At 43.0% G+C, this 15,441-nt stretch overlaps 1 protein-coding gene across 1 annotated transcript in view; it reads right to left on the reverse strand.

The window, feature by feature from the left end:
• Window positions 1–14,288, reverse strand: part of slc25a21 (solute carrier family 25 member 21) — an 83,173-nt gene extending 68,885 nt beyond the window's left edge. Inside the window, exons 1-2 of the mRNA XM_068580431.1 lie at window positions 14,028–14,288; window positions 13,790–13,900 (exon numbers count right to left, since the gene is read on the reverse strand). Of these exons, the coding sequence (XP_068436532.1) occupies window positions 13,790–13,859 (70 nt within the window). The 5' untranslated portion in view covers window positions 13,860–13,900; window positions 14,028–14,288. The remainder of the gene's footprint in view (window positions 1–13,789; window positions 13,901–14,027) is intronic.
• Between the last annotated feature and the right edge of the window lie 1,153 nt (window positions 14,289–15,441).

Here is a 15,441-nt window from a genome sequence, read left to right on the forward strand (position 1 = left end):
TTTCGAGAGCCGTGCGTCTCGGTTAAGTGGAACAATTTGTGCAACCGAGTAAAAGCATCAGCGGAATTATCCGTCTTCATACTACCTTAAATCTATGATTTCCACTAAGCGGCTCGACTGCTAAAGAGGGCAGCCGAGGGGGAAAAGCACGAATGTAGAACTCGATACGTTACTGAGGCGGATTTTTTTTTTTAAAAAAAGCCGCAATACGGCTCTCTTCTGCCCTCTAGTCCCTCCGGCTGAGTCATCATATTCGCGAAATGCTTGGATCCGATCCTCCACTTGAGGCGTAACACTTTAATCCTCATTAAATAGCTGTGCAGAAAATGAACGCACATTGCTTCACTCTCAGGATCGCAGCCGCTGCTTTCTACAAGCTGGCAGCTTCCTCCACATCTCAAAACACATTAAATTTAAAAAAAAGAAGAAGAGAACATTACTTCTCACTGTTCTTCATAAGCTCCTTCCAGACTGTGACATTTGGGCCTCTGCTTTGATTTCAACATGATAATGAAACGGGTAAACAAATTCCTCGCATGACCTTTCATTCAGTTTTGTTTCTCATTATCATGTTTCCTCATCTTCTGCCAGCTCCTTTTCTCTTACGTATGTCATCCTCCGACCAACTTCCAGATCAGAAATAATACAAAAAGTGTCTATAAATGTGAACTTCCCTAATCAAAGCCTCGCCCCCGTGGACATTGCTTCTCTCCCTCGTGGCCACCAGGCACAGGATCATCATCATCTTCATCTTCTTCTTCTTCTTCGAAACGACACAAATTGGCCCGCGAGCACAAGAAATTACATTATGATTACTGCGCCGGCCCGAAAGCCGTTCATCTTGATAGAGTTAACCCAAAGTGGGCGGGCCCGTCTCCCCAACTACACGGCTAAAAAAGGGGGAGAAAGAATTACAGTTTTTTGGCCGGGACTTACTGTAAAAAAAAACAACCCTGCGTTACACATTTTCCAGCTCATCCAGAGAATCACACACACACGGAAACAGCCATGTAATTCGGGGTTTTTAAAGTTTGTCCGGTTTTGTTTTTGTTTTTTTGACAGTACTTATTATGTTTATTTATATTGCAGCGCTTACAGCGGGAGCGCGGAGGCTTTGTAATTATTGTATCTGAAGTCTCGAAACATGCATTCGCGCTCAGTTGGAATAACATGAGGTTTGCCTCGGCGCTTTTTTTGTGTGTGCAGATTTTCCTGAAACAAAAATATTAAATAAGAGTTTGGTTGTTTTTTTTTTTGAAAGCCTGAAAAAGTCCTCGTTTGGGGAAAAGCATCCGGCGGCTGCTTCCAGGCCCATGTGTCTGACCGGCTACCAACTGGGGCTCTGAGCTGCAGGCCAGGAGGTTAAATGCCCAATTCCAGACTTTTCAACACACATGTCAGTGTTCATGAGGAACAAGGTGGTGGAGAATAAACACAGAGCGTGTTGAGCGGACACGCCAAAGTACATTTTTGCCCTTCCCCCCCACCCCACGATTCATATTTACTGGTATTTAAAAACACTGAACGCAGCAACATCTCATCAAAGATGAGAAATCACAGAGTGAGATATGAGAAGTCTGCCGGGACGACAGGAAGAGCTCCTTCTTAATTAGGAGGTTCAAGATGGAGCCGGGCTCCAAAATATAGACACCGACAACATTATCCAGGCTCATACGACACACACGCACACACACACACACACACACACACACACGCTTAAAATATATCTACTTCCTTTGGCTGGTGTGCACGCATGTCTCTCACAAACGCATGCAATCATAACCAATTTCCCGGCATAAATTTGTCACACGGATGCACACACACACACACACACACACACGCAAAAAACAAACACAAATACTTTTGACCGCTTTGTGGCACAAAAACGTCGCACAGGCACGCACAAACACACACACACACACACTTAAAATATATCTATTTCCTTTGTCTGCGTGTGCACGCATCTCTCGCACAAACGCATACAATCATAACCAATTTCCCGGCATAAATTTGTCACGTGCGCACGCACACAGACACACACAAAATAACAAACAAACAAACACACGTACTCTTTCTTGACCGCTTCGTGGCACAAAAGCATCGCAGAGGCACGCACAAACACACACATGAACACACACAGAGACGCGGCCATTTCCATCTGCACGCATACATGACCCAGATGCACGAAGAAGAAAAACACACACACACAAAGTCCATTCGCACAACTGTAAACTTCAGTTCTGGGGGGGGTCTCTCTCCCTCCTTCCCTCTCTCCCTCTCTCCTTCTCTCCCTCCCTCCCTCCTTAGACTGAGTGCTCCATTAAGCGGCGCTTGTTTAGCTGATTCTCCTCTCAGTTTGTGTTATTGTTGCCGTGTGCTTGACCGAGCCTTCGTTGTGTGTCCAACGTGCTTTCCTTGTGCCGGTGGAAGCCCACGTTAACGCCCGGGTGAAGCATCACGGAGGGGTGAAAAAGGTGTAGAAGGCCTTTTGTGATGTCTTTGTTAGCGTTGTGACATCTTAACGCGGCGTCCTGGATTAATAACTGAGCTTTAAATACACGCCAATAAACCGAGCAGTTATGTCGAACCATAATTATCCGACTGAGATTGCTCTTACCATAACAGCATAATTATGAGGAGTAGTATTATTCTAGGAACTCCCTCGCAGGTATGATACATGCCTTGTGTGTGTGTGTGTGCGTGTGTTGCCATGCGTGACAATTATATATTCAACGTCAGCTGTTATGAAAACATGAAGAAGAAAAAAATGGCGGCGCTTAGACTTAGATCCCCCGGACAATACGATCGTAAATTACCGATAAATAAACGGCGTTAATGCACCCGAACCGTAATCATATCGTGACAGTTGTAATTAACTTATTAGAGTTCCCACAAATTATTCTTTTATGCCATGTTTCAAGATCACAATAAACTCCACTCGAGCGTGTTGGTCTCTTTCCTTTTGTCCGAGCCGTGATGGAAACGAGCCAATGAGAGATCAGAAGGGGCCGCCGGCAGTCTGTGATGTCATCGGTGACTCACTTTACGCACATTTTAACACCCATTAAAGCAGGGTTTCTTTTATTATTAGATGATCATGTGATATTATATAAATCCACTTGACATTCAAAGGTTTACAGCTGGGAAAATATTATTCAACGAGGCCACTTATTATCAACTAAAATCAAAACTTTATTGAACGTGTGTGAGCTTATTTGGCGTTTTAACGGCATTAGTTCTGGTTATCAACGCAATAATGTTATCATAATATATGTCGCTTAATCAGTTCCTGTTATATTCAGATGTTACCTGACAGCCATGAGACAGGTGGATCTGTACGTCTCTGTCTGAAACAAGTAAAACAAAAAAAAATCGATACGGCATGGCGATATTGTATCGATACACGGAAGCCAATTATCGATCTTTTTAATCAATTATAAACCTTTTGGTCCTTGAATAATAAAATCAACTGCTTTTTTCATTTTGCTGCAATATGTTGACGAAGTTGGAGACAATTTGTGGTGGAAAAAAGGGAATAAATCACACTAATTAATACATCGCAGTATCGCGATAGTATCGAATCGGGACTCAAGTATCGTGATAAAAATCAAATCGTTATATATATATATATATACATATATATACATATATACACATATATATACATACATACATACATATATATACATACATATATATACATATATATACATATATATATACACATACATATAGCGTGTTGCTCATTCTTTGAGCAGTCTTGGATATGCAATTTGTCTATCACGTTGTACTTCTGTCTCTGTAACTTCTTCTTCTTCTTCTTCTTCTTCTTCTTCTTCTTCTTCTTCTTCTTCTTCTTCTTCTTCTTCTTCTTCTTCTTCTTCTTCTTCTTCTTCTTGCGAGCTCGAGCAAGTACAATTCAATAATTGCGCGTTTGTGACTCTCGGCTCGACTCGTTTCTCACAACCGAGGAGTCTCCCCCCCACCCTCCTCCTCTTCCTCCTCTTCCTCCTCTTCCTCCCTCTGACCCCTGACCTCCTCCTCCACTGAACCGTTTGCATGAATCATGTGATGAAGATAACGTCGCGGGGCATCACTCAGCTGCGATGTGATGTTTCTGGTTGTGTGTTTTTTTTCCTTCCTGTCTAGACTTTTTAACGCTTCAACGTGTAATTACACCTTGCTCTACTTCGCTTTGGCCTAACATGTTGAAAACCCACAATACCGATCATTTTATTTAAAAAGCATGGCGCTTGTGGAACAGTTTCTATTATTTATGAGGCAGGTGAAACCCAAAAAAAAAAAAAAAAAAGAGAGAGGATTTCGGCTGCAGCGCCTTCGCCGTGCGTTCTCTCTGACGGACGCGTCTCGAGGCAGCTGGGACTCCAGTGGAAATTGATGGCGCTTGTCAAATAGTGATGAGTCACACATGCAGCCTGCAGCCTGTGAGAGGCCTCACCTGAACACACAGCTGAGGCCGAGCGGCAAAGAGGATTCTCATGCAGGGGTTTTTTTTTTCCATTTGGCAGCTTGGCATGACACGAGGAAAAGAATTCAGATTTAAATGGATAAATCATGTCATGTGTCGTCCTGATGCTCGCTGTAGTGGGAACGCTTCTTTTGGGGGTTTTTTTGGACTCAAAAGATATTTCTTTGAATGTTTTCTTGAAGCAACTGAAATATTTTTCAGGAGACAGAGACTTAACGACTTCTTCTTTATCTGACTTTGATGACAGAAGACGAACTGACTGCCCTGAGCCGGTAATAATGTGTGTTTAGTGGGAGAAGTACTCAGGTAAAAGTATCAGCACCACAGTGGAGAAATACTGTTAAACGCAAAGTCCTGCGTTCACAATTTCATCACAGATAAAAAGTTTTGGCATCAAAATATACTGAAGGAAAACGTTTCATTGGGCAAAATGGCACATTTCAGAATATTATATCATGTTTTAATAATTAATGCGGTTATGTGAGTGTTAATTATAATGCGTCATAATGTATTAGCTGATTATATTTATTTCAAGGGGCTTTCAAATCGATGCAGTCAAATGTTAATAATTCACATTTCCAACTAAAATTGAGCATAAGCAGAAAAAAATGAAGTTAGGAACAAGAACTAAAGTATTGATTTAATGCGCTCAGTGACCAACGTGTGGCATTGATGCGTTATAGTTTTGCTCGGATACACTGATTAGTATTTAAAAGGTATTTATATCCTAATAAAACAGGAATACATTTCAGCTAGAATGAATAATTCAGGCCTGACACTTTAAATATGTCGGCTATTTTTCCAATATCGTACCAAACCCCTCAGAAATTATGCAAACAAATTCATCATTTTATTATCTTACTGTCAATTAGCCTCTTGGGTTCCCACCAATCTATTTTTGGGACGCCAGATATTAACGAGACCGCTAACGTTAGCACCTCCCGCCTGTTTGCGGTCAAACTAAATTTCTCGCGGCGTTGCGATGGTTCACGTTTGAGGACGACGATCAGAACAAATCTCCTGTTGTTTGTGTTAGAAATGCTGCCGTGTTGTGATTCCTCCGGATGAAATGAGGGGCTGCTTGGCGCCCCGCAGCCAATAATTTATTCGTAAAAAAAAAAGACACATCAGGAAAGACTCACTCCAATTAACGGCGGACGACTTTCAATTCTATGTTTTACGAGCTCGTCTGAAACAAAAAAAAAGCGACGGTGGATCCACCTCGCTCTGAAAAAACAACTCCAAGAGAAGCGTCAAGAACAAAAGACAGATGTGTCCGCTTAAGTATCCGTCCTTCAGCACCATCATGGCTCATTTTAACCAAGCCATCCACACCCCCCCCCCCCCCTCCCACCTCCATCCTCCCTCCATCCTCATGGTGGACATCTGTCCGTCAAGGACGGAGCAGAAAGATGTAAATGGATGCAGTTTAATGCCAAAGCACACATTAAATATGAAGGACGCAAACGAGCTCTGCGAGGCCTCCCAGACTTGAGAGAAGAAGAAGAAGATGATGATGAGGAGGAGGCAGCGGGAGCAGACTTAGGAGCAACAGGGCCGCATCCAGAACCAACAGGGCTTCTACCATGAGGTCATGTAAACATCTGTCTGCAGCGTGTCCACCGGGAGTTCAATCAAAGCCCCGCAATTGTTTCTGGAAATAAATATTAGGCCTGTAATTCGGCTGTGATTGGTGCGGCCGCTCGGGAATCACTCATTTGGTTGCAGTTTGTGACACACACACACACACAGACAAACACACACACACACACACACTTTGACTATTTATTTGATTCCCCCGCTCTCCTCCTCTCTCCTTCATTTAGGCTAAGTGGCTTTATTTGTTCTCCCCCCCGACTGATTTCAGGTTGACGGTCCGGAGGGAACGCCGCGGTAATCACACGGTGGGGGGGGGGGGGGGGGGCGTCCGTCTAATGTCGTCACGGTCCATTTGCCGGAGACGGATCGATTTACTCAAGGAGTTTTAAATAATGCACCCCGCCGAGGAAATAACAGAAGGACTCAGAGAAAACATCACAGCAGCGCGCATGCAGAGGCAGTTACTGCTTCTACTGCTAAAAGATGGTTTGCTGGGTATTTTTTATCATGGTGGCAATATTTTCTGGACTTTTTTCTGCCACTATGTCCATTGTTCAGATAAGAGAACATCCATTTTTTTTCTCCAGATACTTGTCGGCCGCTTTCTTCACTTCTGTCTCCCTTTAGTCAAAAGTTACGACCGAACCGTTAAACATTAAAATGTTTGTAACGTCCCTTTAGTTGGAAAAGAGATTCAGCATGCAGCTACTGCCCCCTTGTGGGCAAAACGAGGATGACATGAAGGTAAAGAGCTTCATGAGCCATCATGCACACTGCAACGCACAACACAATGTTACTTATGACACAAACATGTGGAATGTGGACTTTTTGTGAATGACTCCAACAAACAGTGTAAATGTAAGCGGTGCCAAGTGCATTGTGGGTCGGCGTTACGCTTTTTCCTTTGGCTGAACGCTGAAGGCGTATCGGGACGCTTCGACGTACCTTTCAAAAGCATTTGGAGAATTTGACCTTTCTGTGTATGTCAGTTAAAATACTGCCGGGTCATTTCATAGAAGAAGAAGACGAAGAAGAAGAAGACGAAGAAGAAGAAGAAGAAGAAGAAGAAGAAGAAGAAGAAGAAGAAGAAGAAGAAGAAGAAGAAGAAGAAGAAATTTGGAGTATTTGATTCACACACTCTGTAAATCTGCATTTCTGCAGACTCGGCCTGAGGATATTACCCACAATTCATAGCGTTGTGCTATTCACTTCTGTAACAGCATCAAACAAACTACAACACCTCCAGGACTCGGAGGTCACATGACCCCCAGTCCTCCAAAACCTCCACTGGCTCCCTGAAGGGCTCATAATCCTCCTCTTCACCTCCTTCATGCATTCATGTGCGTCTCTGTTGTGTTTCTCACGGGGACGTAACGTCCCTCGTTTCTATCGTTATTGTTTTTATTGTGTCTGTTTTTACCATGTAAAGTGCCTTTGAAATTACTAGTTTTTAGTTTTTAATAGAAAGCAGAGCTCTGAGGGCCAGAACAAAACAGAGTAAACAAAGAGGACGGCACCTGGGTTTCAAGCCTGTTAAATTTACACAGAAATATTAACATTAGGGATTTAAGATGGCACATAAAAAGTAATTTATTACACACCTGGGTTAATTCATTAACTCTTTACTTTAATTTTGCTTAGTGATGCCGTTTTTGAAACCTATTAAATCATTTATTTGACAATTACCTCTCGTCTCGTAAGGAAAGCGCCTGGAAGACGTTCAACATCGGGCAGTAACGAAAGAAAAGAAAAGGAAATAAAAACACACGAGTGAACACATTTTGGCGGCGTCACGGGAAATGTGTTGCCGCAAACCGCCGTCCCAATTTAAACCGGTCACGGCCAGACGTCTAGGACGGGACGAGGGTTCAGGGTCCTAAAGGGTTCAGGGTCCTAAAGGGTTCAGGGGCCCAGAGGGTTCAGGGTCCTAAAGGGTCTCAGAGGGTTTAGGATCCCAGAGGGAGGTCTGGCAATTTTGACACATCTAAATCATATAAATACTTTTACATTTGCCATTTTTTGTCATTTTTGCTTGTGATGTATTTAAATAAAGCGATGTTTTGTGGTGAACGCCGGCGGTTTTACAAGTTAGTCGATCTCCAAACCAAATGAGACGCACCTTTTACATTTTTTTACGAAAACAAAATGCAAAGACTGTCTATAATGCATTATTACCCTCTGGAGGGGTCCTGACCTCCCCGGTTGGGAATCACTGACACAAGACAGATCAGTTGTGGGAAACTGGAACTCGACGTAAACTTAGCGATCGTCGAATCGTTTCACCTCAGAAACATGCTCGCAGAAAAATGCGTGTAATATCATAAAAATCTGCATTCCACCAGGCGTCCCACACAAAAATGCCAAAAATGCAGCGTTCTCCCCTGAATTCACATTTAATTTACGGTCTCGACGAACCGCTCGCACCGTAAGTCTGTCTCCATCCTCGTAAACGCTGAATCGGGATGAAAACACACAAAAAAAAACACACACACACACACAATCTCTGGAGGCAGCAAGAGGGCGTGGAAAAACACCGAGGTCGGTTCAAGCCTCCGTCCCATCACTGCTGGCGAAGGACAGACGAGAGAGAGAGAGAGAGAGAGAGAGAGAGAGAGTCCCTCGGCCTCGGGTCAGAGGGTCAGGGCAGCCCGGTGGTCCGAACCCCGGGGGGCTCGTGAGGGGAGAAAAGGGGGCGGGGCAATACGGCACATCGCGAAACCCCGAGTGCTTCTTAATTAGTTGACGGCGTGAAAAAAAAGAAGTTCATCCAACCAGCACGCACAGATCCGGCATTCCTGAAGTGATCCGAACTACACACAAAAACACAAACACACACACGAATGATGACAATGCAGGCAGAACGATACGCTACTACCGTTGGGAGTTAGTTCTTTCTTAAATAATCCATCGTATGAGAGCAGAGCGTTGGCGTGAACGAGGTAAATATTGGACTTTTGGAAAGTCATCCTGCTGGAATATCCTGCAAAAAGTGTGTTTAAAGAAGCTTTTGAGTTCTCGGAGCAGTAAAAAAAACGAGTACGCTGTTAACTTTAAGTGCGTGAGAGAGGAGAGGACTCTTAACGCCGGGTGTCACATGCATCAGAAGTAGATAATGATACGTTAACAGGATACTTTGGAGCCAGTGTGTCAGCATGGAAGCTAATCCGTGTACTGCGCTACGTATGTTAGCCGTGCACCTAAAAGAAAAGCTTTAACAAACACACAACATCCGTTAAGAACATTGTACTTCGCCGTGAGGCGGCTGGGAAGTGAAAGCTTCACCTGTGTCGTCTTCAAACAGTCGTTTCACCTCTCAGGACACGAGTTGTCGGTGTCTTTGTGTGTCTTTGCTGAGTCACAACTGACCCTATACAAACAGCAAAGTCACACAGCGACACGAACAAACCTGCCGATGGAGGCGGCGGTGAACACACAACAACGCCTGAGTGTTCCTCGAAGGGGTCTTGAGGCCTTGAGGAGAGCGTTGACAAGAGAAAGTGGTGAAAATATTCTAAATAAAGTGCACATTTAAAGGGACATTGATTCTTTTAGGTGGCTAAAATCAGTTGCTGACCGCCATCTAGCGTCTGAAATGTCACGACTATACAAACACCTCATATAACCCAACTTTAAAAAAAGCCCTGAACTATCCTTTTAACAAGTAGAACCTCCATTAAAGGGATATAACCGTCTTTTAGTAGCCGCAGGAACTGCAACAACAAAAGACGTCACATTTTGAAACAACCCCATAAACCCCCGAACGGGCAGACGGCAACTATCAGCAACGTTTTCACAAGAGACGCAAGCGAAAGAGAGTTCATAAAAGAGAGCGGAGATCCAGCAGAAGTGCAGGAGGAGCTGCTTTAAGGCCGGGAATGTGTTTGGCAACGAAGAACAAGAAGAGAACAAAGTGTCCTGGAGAGGAGGAGACGTCTGCAGTGAGTCAGCATTGTCACTTTGTGCAGTTATGATGTTAAAAAAAAATGCACATTTAACCGTTTGTGAAGTGAAATCTAGACATGTGAAGTCAGACGACATCACTAATAACACACTTATGTTTCAAAGGGTGCATGTATTTGGCTAAATGTATAACTCTGGCGACTCTAATGTAACGATGTGCTTTGTGTTACGGTGATGTAGGAAGATGAAAACGATGTATTCCTAAAACTGACTCTGGTCAATCCGGACCGAATATTTTTGGATAAACGAAGCGAGTGAGCGCAGCAACGACCCCGAGGGATAAAACATGAGGAAAGAGTTTTGTGGTCCGTATTGTTTCCAGCTGGAGAGGAAAAAAACAGAAACCGGCTCTTGATCCTCTCACGGGTCGACCCGTCGGCTCGTCGGATGCGTTTGTCTCCTCGCCTGTTCACAAATAGGTAAGACAAAAAGGAACAGGTTGTGTTTTCCTCACTGAACATGTGATGCTCGACAGGAAAACTGTCACAGACGAGCAGCAGCAGCGGCAGCAGCAGCAGCAGCAGCAGCAGCAGCAGCAGCGGCAGCGTTTAGGTGACTGACCATCAGAGATGATGAGTCAGCAAATATGAGATACAATGCACATCAGCAAGAGGCTTTTACAAACACAACAAACTGGATTTTGCATTCTTGTTGTAGATTGCAACACACATTTACGCAATATTTACTGAGCAGCTGCAACACACACACACACACAGACACACACACACACACACTTCTTCATATTTAGGGTGCATTTCCTGCTGTGTTGCTTCATGAACAGCAAGGAATTTAACCAAGGAAAATCTTTGAATTCTTTTTAAAAACTGTTTCTAACAGGAGGGATTTTTGTTTGATTTTCACACAAACACACACACACACACACACACACACACACACACACACAGAGAGACACACACACACACACACACACACACACACACACACAGTTAATGAAGGAGAGATAATTACATATGAAAAGGTTTAAACCTGCAAAACCTCCGACAGCAGCAGAAAGTACGAGTCCATATATCTTTTCACAACCGCTTATTTTAACCTTGAGGAATGTACAATGATTAACTACCAACCTTGACTTGGTTTTAACTCGGCGTGCATGACAAAAGATAAATCTCATATCTTCACACGCAATCGACTTTCTCCTTCTGTGTCTGTTGACATTTTCTCAAAACGCTGATAAATATTTAAGACAGATCATTTGCATAAAATGAGACTTTATATGCAAATTCCTCACAAGTCACAAACCAGTCCAGGACTACTTCCCCTGACATGAGATTTAAACTGCACGTTAACACTCTTTCCACACATTTAGTGCTTCACAATAATGGTTTGGTGCGTGTTGTTTCACAAGATAATTTGTCTTAAAGACCTCATAATGTGTGCGGCGTCATTACTGTACTTCAGTAGGTGGGATCATGTTGGTTTTTAGTAGAGCATATACTGGATTAAATGGAGGACACAGCTTTTCTGGCACAAAACGTCCTTCAAAATAAAAGTAACATTTCCAGGAATGTGTTTTTTTTCCATCTCTGAAGACGTTTTTTGGTGGGTTTTCCGCCCCCACAGCTTGTCTTGTCAGGACTTTTGCTCCATTAACACACGAGTTGACAACGTGTCCTCTGTGTTGCGTAATCCCTCCAGCCAGCAGTCTGGGTTGAGACTCTTTTTTCAGGTTAAACGTGCAAAGGAGAGAAAATACGCAAGAGGCATGACTTCTGCTCACTTCCTGGTTAGAGGCAAGGAGGCGGGGCTAAGCTCGATACGGCCTCTTGGACCTGGAATGACGTCACGGACAGGTTCCTCAGTTAAAACGCCAGGTTTGATGCGTCTGGAACAGTCTGCACTTTCATCTGATTTGTATCCAAGTGGATAATTATCGAGCGGAGAGGTGACTCACAAAAAGCGAGCCTCAGGTAGCGGCCATGTTTACATGAAAGGTGCTTAAGCGAGTCGTTATGTTCACGGAGCGTAAAATAGATGATAGATAGAAAGATAGAGACTTCATTCGTCCCCAGGGGGACGTCTGTTAACTTGTTTATTCTGGCAGAACAATCATTATGACCACGAGTGATCATTTTGTTTTTATATAAATGACACACATCTAACATTTCCCAATAATCTCTTTTTTCCCCACGTTTGGTTTCTCCTAAAACTTGCATTCAAATTAAAATATTTGGACATTTTACTCCACTGCTTTAACGTAATACCTTTTAGGTAGTTCGCAGACTCCTTTAATTAAAAGAAAATATACTTTTTACATTGTATATATATACACGTTTTTTTTTACGCTTTTCACACCTGGACCAGCGGATAGCGTAGCCCCTATTCACACACACACACACACACAGTTAACCCGGGGTTAATCTTAGCCCGGGGCTAAACCAGCCACACTGCACTTCTCTTGAAGAGTTCAAGTGGACAGGGAACAAGTGGAGGGCGACAAGTTGACACTTCTGTAGCGTTGGGCTAAATGTCAAATGTAACACATGACTACTGTTTATGTTCTAGGATGTTAAACTGTTCACGTTAGCACAGTTTCAAACTGGCAACTTCTGGCGCTTTTAGCCGGCTCTCAGGGGATTTAACCCCGTCATCGTGACGCTAACCCTGGAGGGCCGGGAGCACATGAGGTGAGTCCACTTTGCCAAGATGATGACAATATGAAAGCTCAAACCCTTCAAGATGTATTGTAAACACTCAATGTCACTTAATAAAAGGTTTTTCTACTTTTTTTTAAATGATCGTGAACATAATTTCTTTGCAACCAGAGGTGGAAGAAGTCTTCTGACCCTTTACAAAGCAACAACAGCAAAGACATCATAGAAAACACTTGAAATTCAAAACCTCACTGAAGTAAAAGTGAGTAACTTTTATCAGCAAGATGTACTTAAAGTGTCAAAAGTGAACATTGTTTAGTGAAATGTTCCCTGTCAGTGTAACTATGATATTTGATGTCTTTGGATTAATATTACCGCTGCATTATATCAAATGTTGTATTTTACTGGAGTAGATGTTGATGGTTGTGTTGATTTTCACTATTTTATACGCTGTTTGGTTACTAATCCACAGCGATGCATCACATCCAATAAGATTATCATCAGTTTTTGTCTTGTGAGAACCACATTTTTTTTTTTTAAAAAGTCACTTTTTCATCAGCTCAGAAAAAAATAGCTTTGTTTTTAGCTTCGCAGCTGATCCAGGAGGCTTTTTAAAGAGTTTATTAAGTTTCCTCAACCCATAAAAGAACACATCATCCTTCAGATAATCCCAAATGTGTCTCCAAATGTGGACCAAAGTGCAGTACTCATGTAACTCATACTTGCATTCAATTGCTGGTAGTAAAGGTTAAATAAAACTCAATCATAACGGTCGTGACACGACGAGACGGCTTTACGCATGCGCCAACTCACTTCCTGCTCTGCGAGTTCTTCCGTTATCCAGCGTGTGAACCATCTTGGTCACATGTACTATCTTTGAAGCTTCAAAAAGGTGACTTTTACACGGTTGTTGATTAGCCACGCGCGTGCTGCTAACGACCTTTCCGTAGGCCTAACGTCACCGCGCTCGCGGGTCGAAAGTCACCGCGTTTCCTTCGGCTGTGTTCAACCGGTAACCGCTGCTACACACACACGTAGCATCGTGCACACTCCCTTTTTTTTGAACTGTTGCACAACGCGGACTCGGGTCGCGTGAAGTAGCAGAAGTGAAACTATTGTTTTAACTCACCCGCGGATCCGCCGGCGATAATCTGGTGAGACGCTTCGCGGAGCATGCTCGTCGGCTTTTGGGTTGTCATTTTTGTTTCTTCTTCTTCTTCTCCTCCTCCTCCAATGTGTCCTACCAAAACACACACACACGCACACACGTCAGAAACCCCGCTACAAGTGAGGTTTTCTTCTTTCTTTTGCAGCCCCCGCGTTACATTATGTAATAAGACTCGCGCGCCGCTGGACAGCCGACGTACCCGTGCTGCTGCGCGCTGGAGAGGCGGTTCAGTTATCTAGTCCCGCGGGCTTCAGAGGAGTCTCTCTGTGGCTGCAAGATATCTCTCTCCGAGAGCTCTCTGGCTAATATGGAATCAATTACCAGCACACACACACACACACACACACACTCAAAACAACCCTGCCGCTTCAGGTCTACCCTTCCAGCGCCTCACAGCCGTGAAAACGGTTAAATATTGTCAATACAGACTGACCCAGTTTCTGCACGCCGATATGAGGAGAACAAACCGCATAAAGAGTTAATTTGGACATAATAATTGCACATTATGGGCGTGGTTATTGTTTTATAACTATGTTCAATGTGTATATTATGCATTAAAGCCACTGGAGAGTGTAGCAGAGTACAACCAGGGGGTTGAACTGGTTAATCCGGTTGCAGCAGGTTCCAGCAAGTTAATGATTGTGATTCACCAAATTATAATAAGTCTTTGTTTATGTTTGAAATGATACCCCACCCAAGATCTAACTTTTGACAATCCATCTGAAGAGATTATCCTGACAGTATGGAATGAGAGCTGTTGTTTGCGCGTCTCAACTCTGGATTATTTTCATGGCTGATGAATGTTTGGATTTACTGTGTGTGACGCCCAATAGAGTCCAAGGTGACATTGCGGAATTGAACGTATTCAGTTCGTAACCCAAATATAATCGACGATGAATCAATTTATTAGTTAATTTCAGGAGCTACTTGAGTGTTTGCTGCCAATACATCCGTCATATTAATAGACGACGACTGAAATACATAAACCAACTCCTGACCAGATACAAACATTGTCTCACGAGATCATAAAACGTTAAACCCGTGTTTTAAATATACTTTTCCTGATCCTTTAGTGGTCAAATGTTGTGTGAGAACATGAGGTTTCCTGCCGGGACTCAAACATCTGAAACCGCGTCCGTAAACACAGAAGGACTTGCTGTACTTTGACATGCGACACCACAGACTTTTTATGTTTCAGTAGCTTTTTTTAAAAATTGTTTATAGCTGAAGTACAAGAGGAACTGGAACAAACCGTTAGCGTCACTTCATCTGCCAAAAAACATTACAAACTGATTTTATGGACGAGGTTAAAGGCTTTAATGTGTGCAAGTTTGGTCAATGGGAGAAATCCTGAATTAAGCTGAGTCAGCGTTTGTAGAATCCCTGAACAAAATACAGTTAAGATGAAATTAATGGTCAGTTCATTCAATTTGATGGAGAAAATCTGCAGTAAATGTTCATTGATAATCAAATAGTTATTGTTATTTTAAAGTAACAGTACATTTACTCAAATACAACTCAACATTGTCAATCTATCAATACAGTGATTTGTTTTAGACATAACCGCCTAATTATGTTTATTTAAGGACAATAGACATTATTAACATAAGCAC

Source organism: Clinocottus analis, unplaced genomic scaffold (assembly GCF_023055335.1).
Source record: "Clinocottus analis isolate CAN_PGR_092001 unplaced genomic scaffold, fCliAna1.0.p SCAF_17, whole genome shotgun sequence".
In the NCBI taxonomy this organism is placed as follows: Eukaryota; Metazoa; Chordata; class Actinopteri; order Perciformes; family Cottidae; genus Clinocottus; species Clinocottus analis.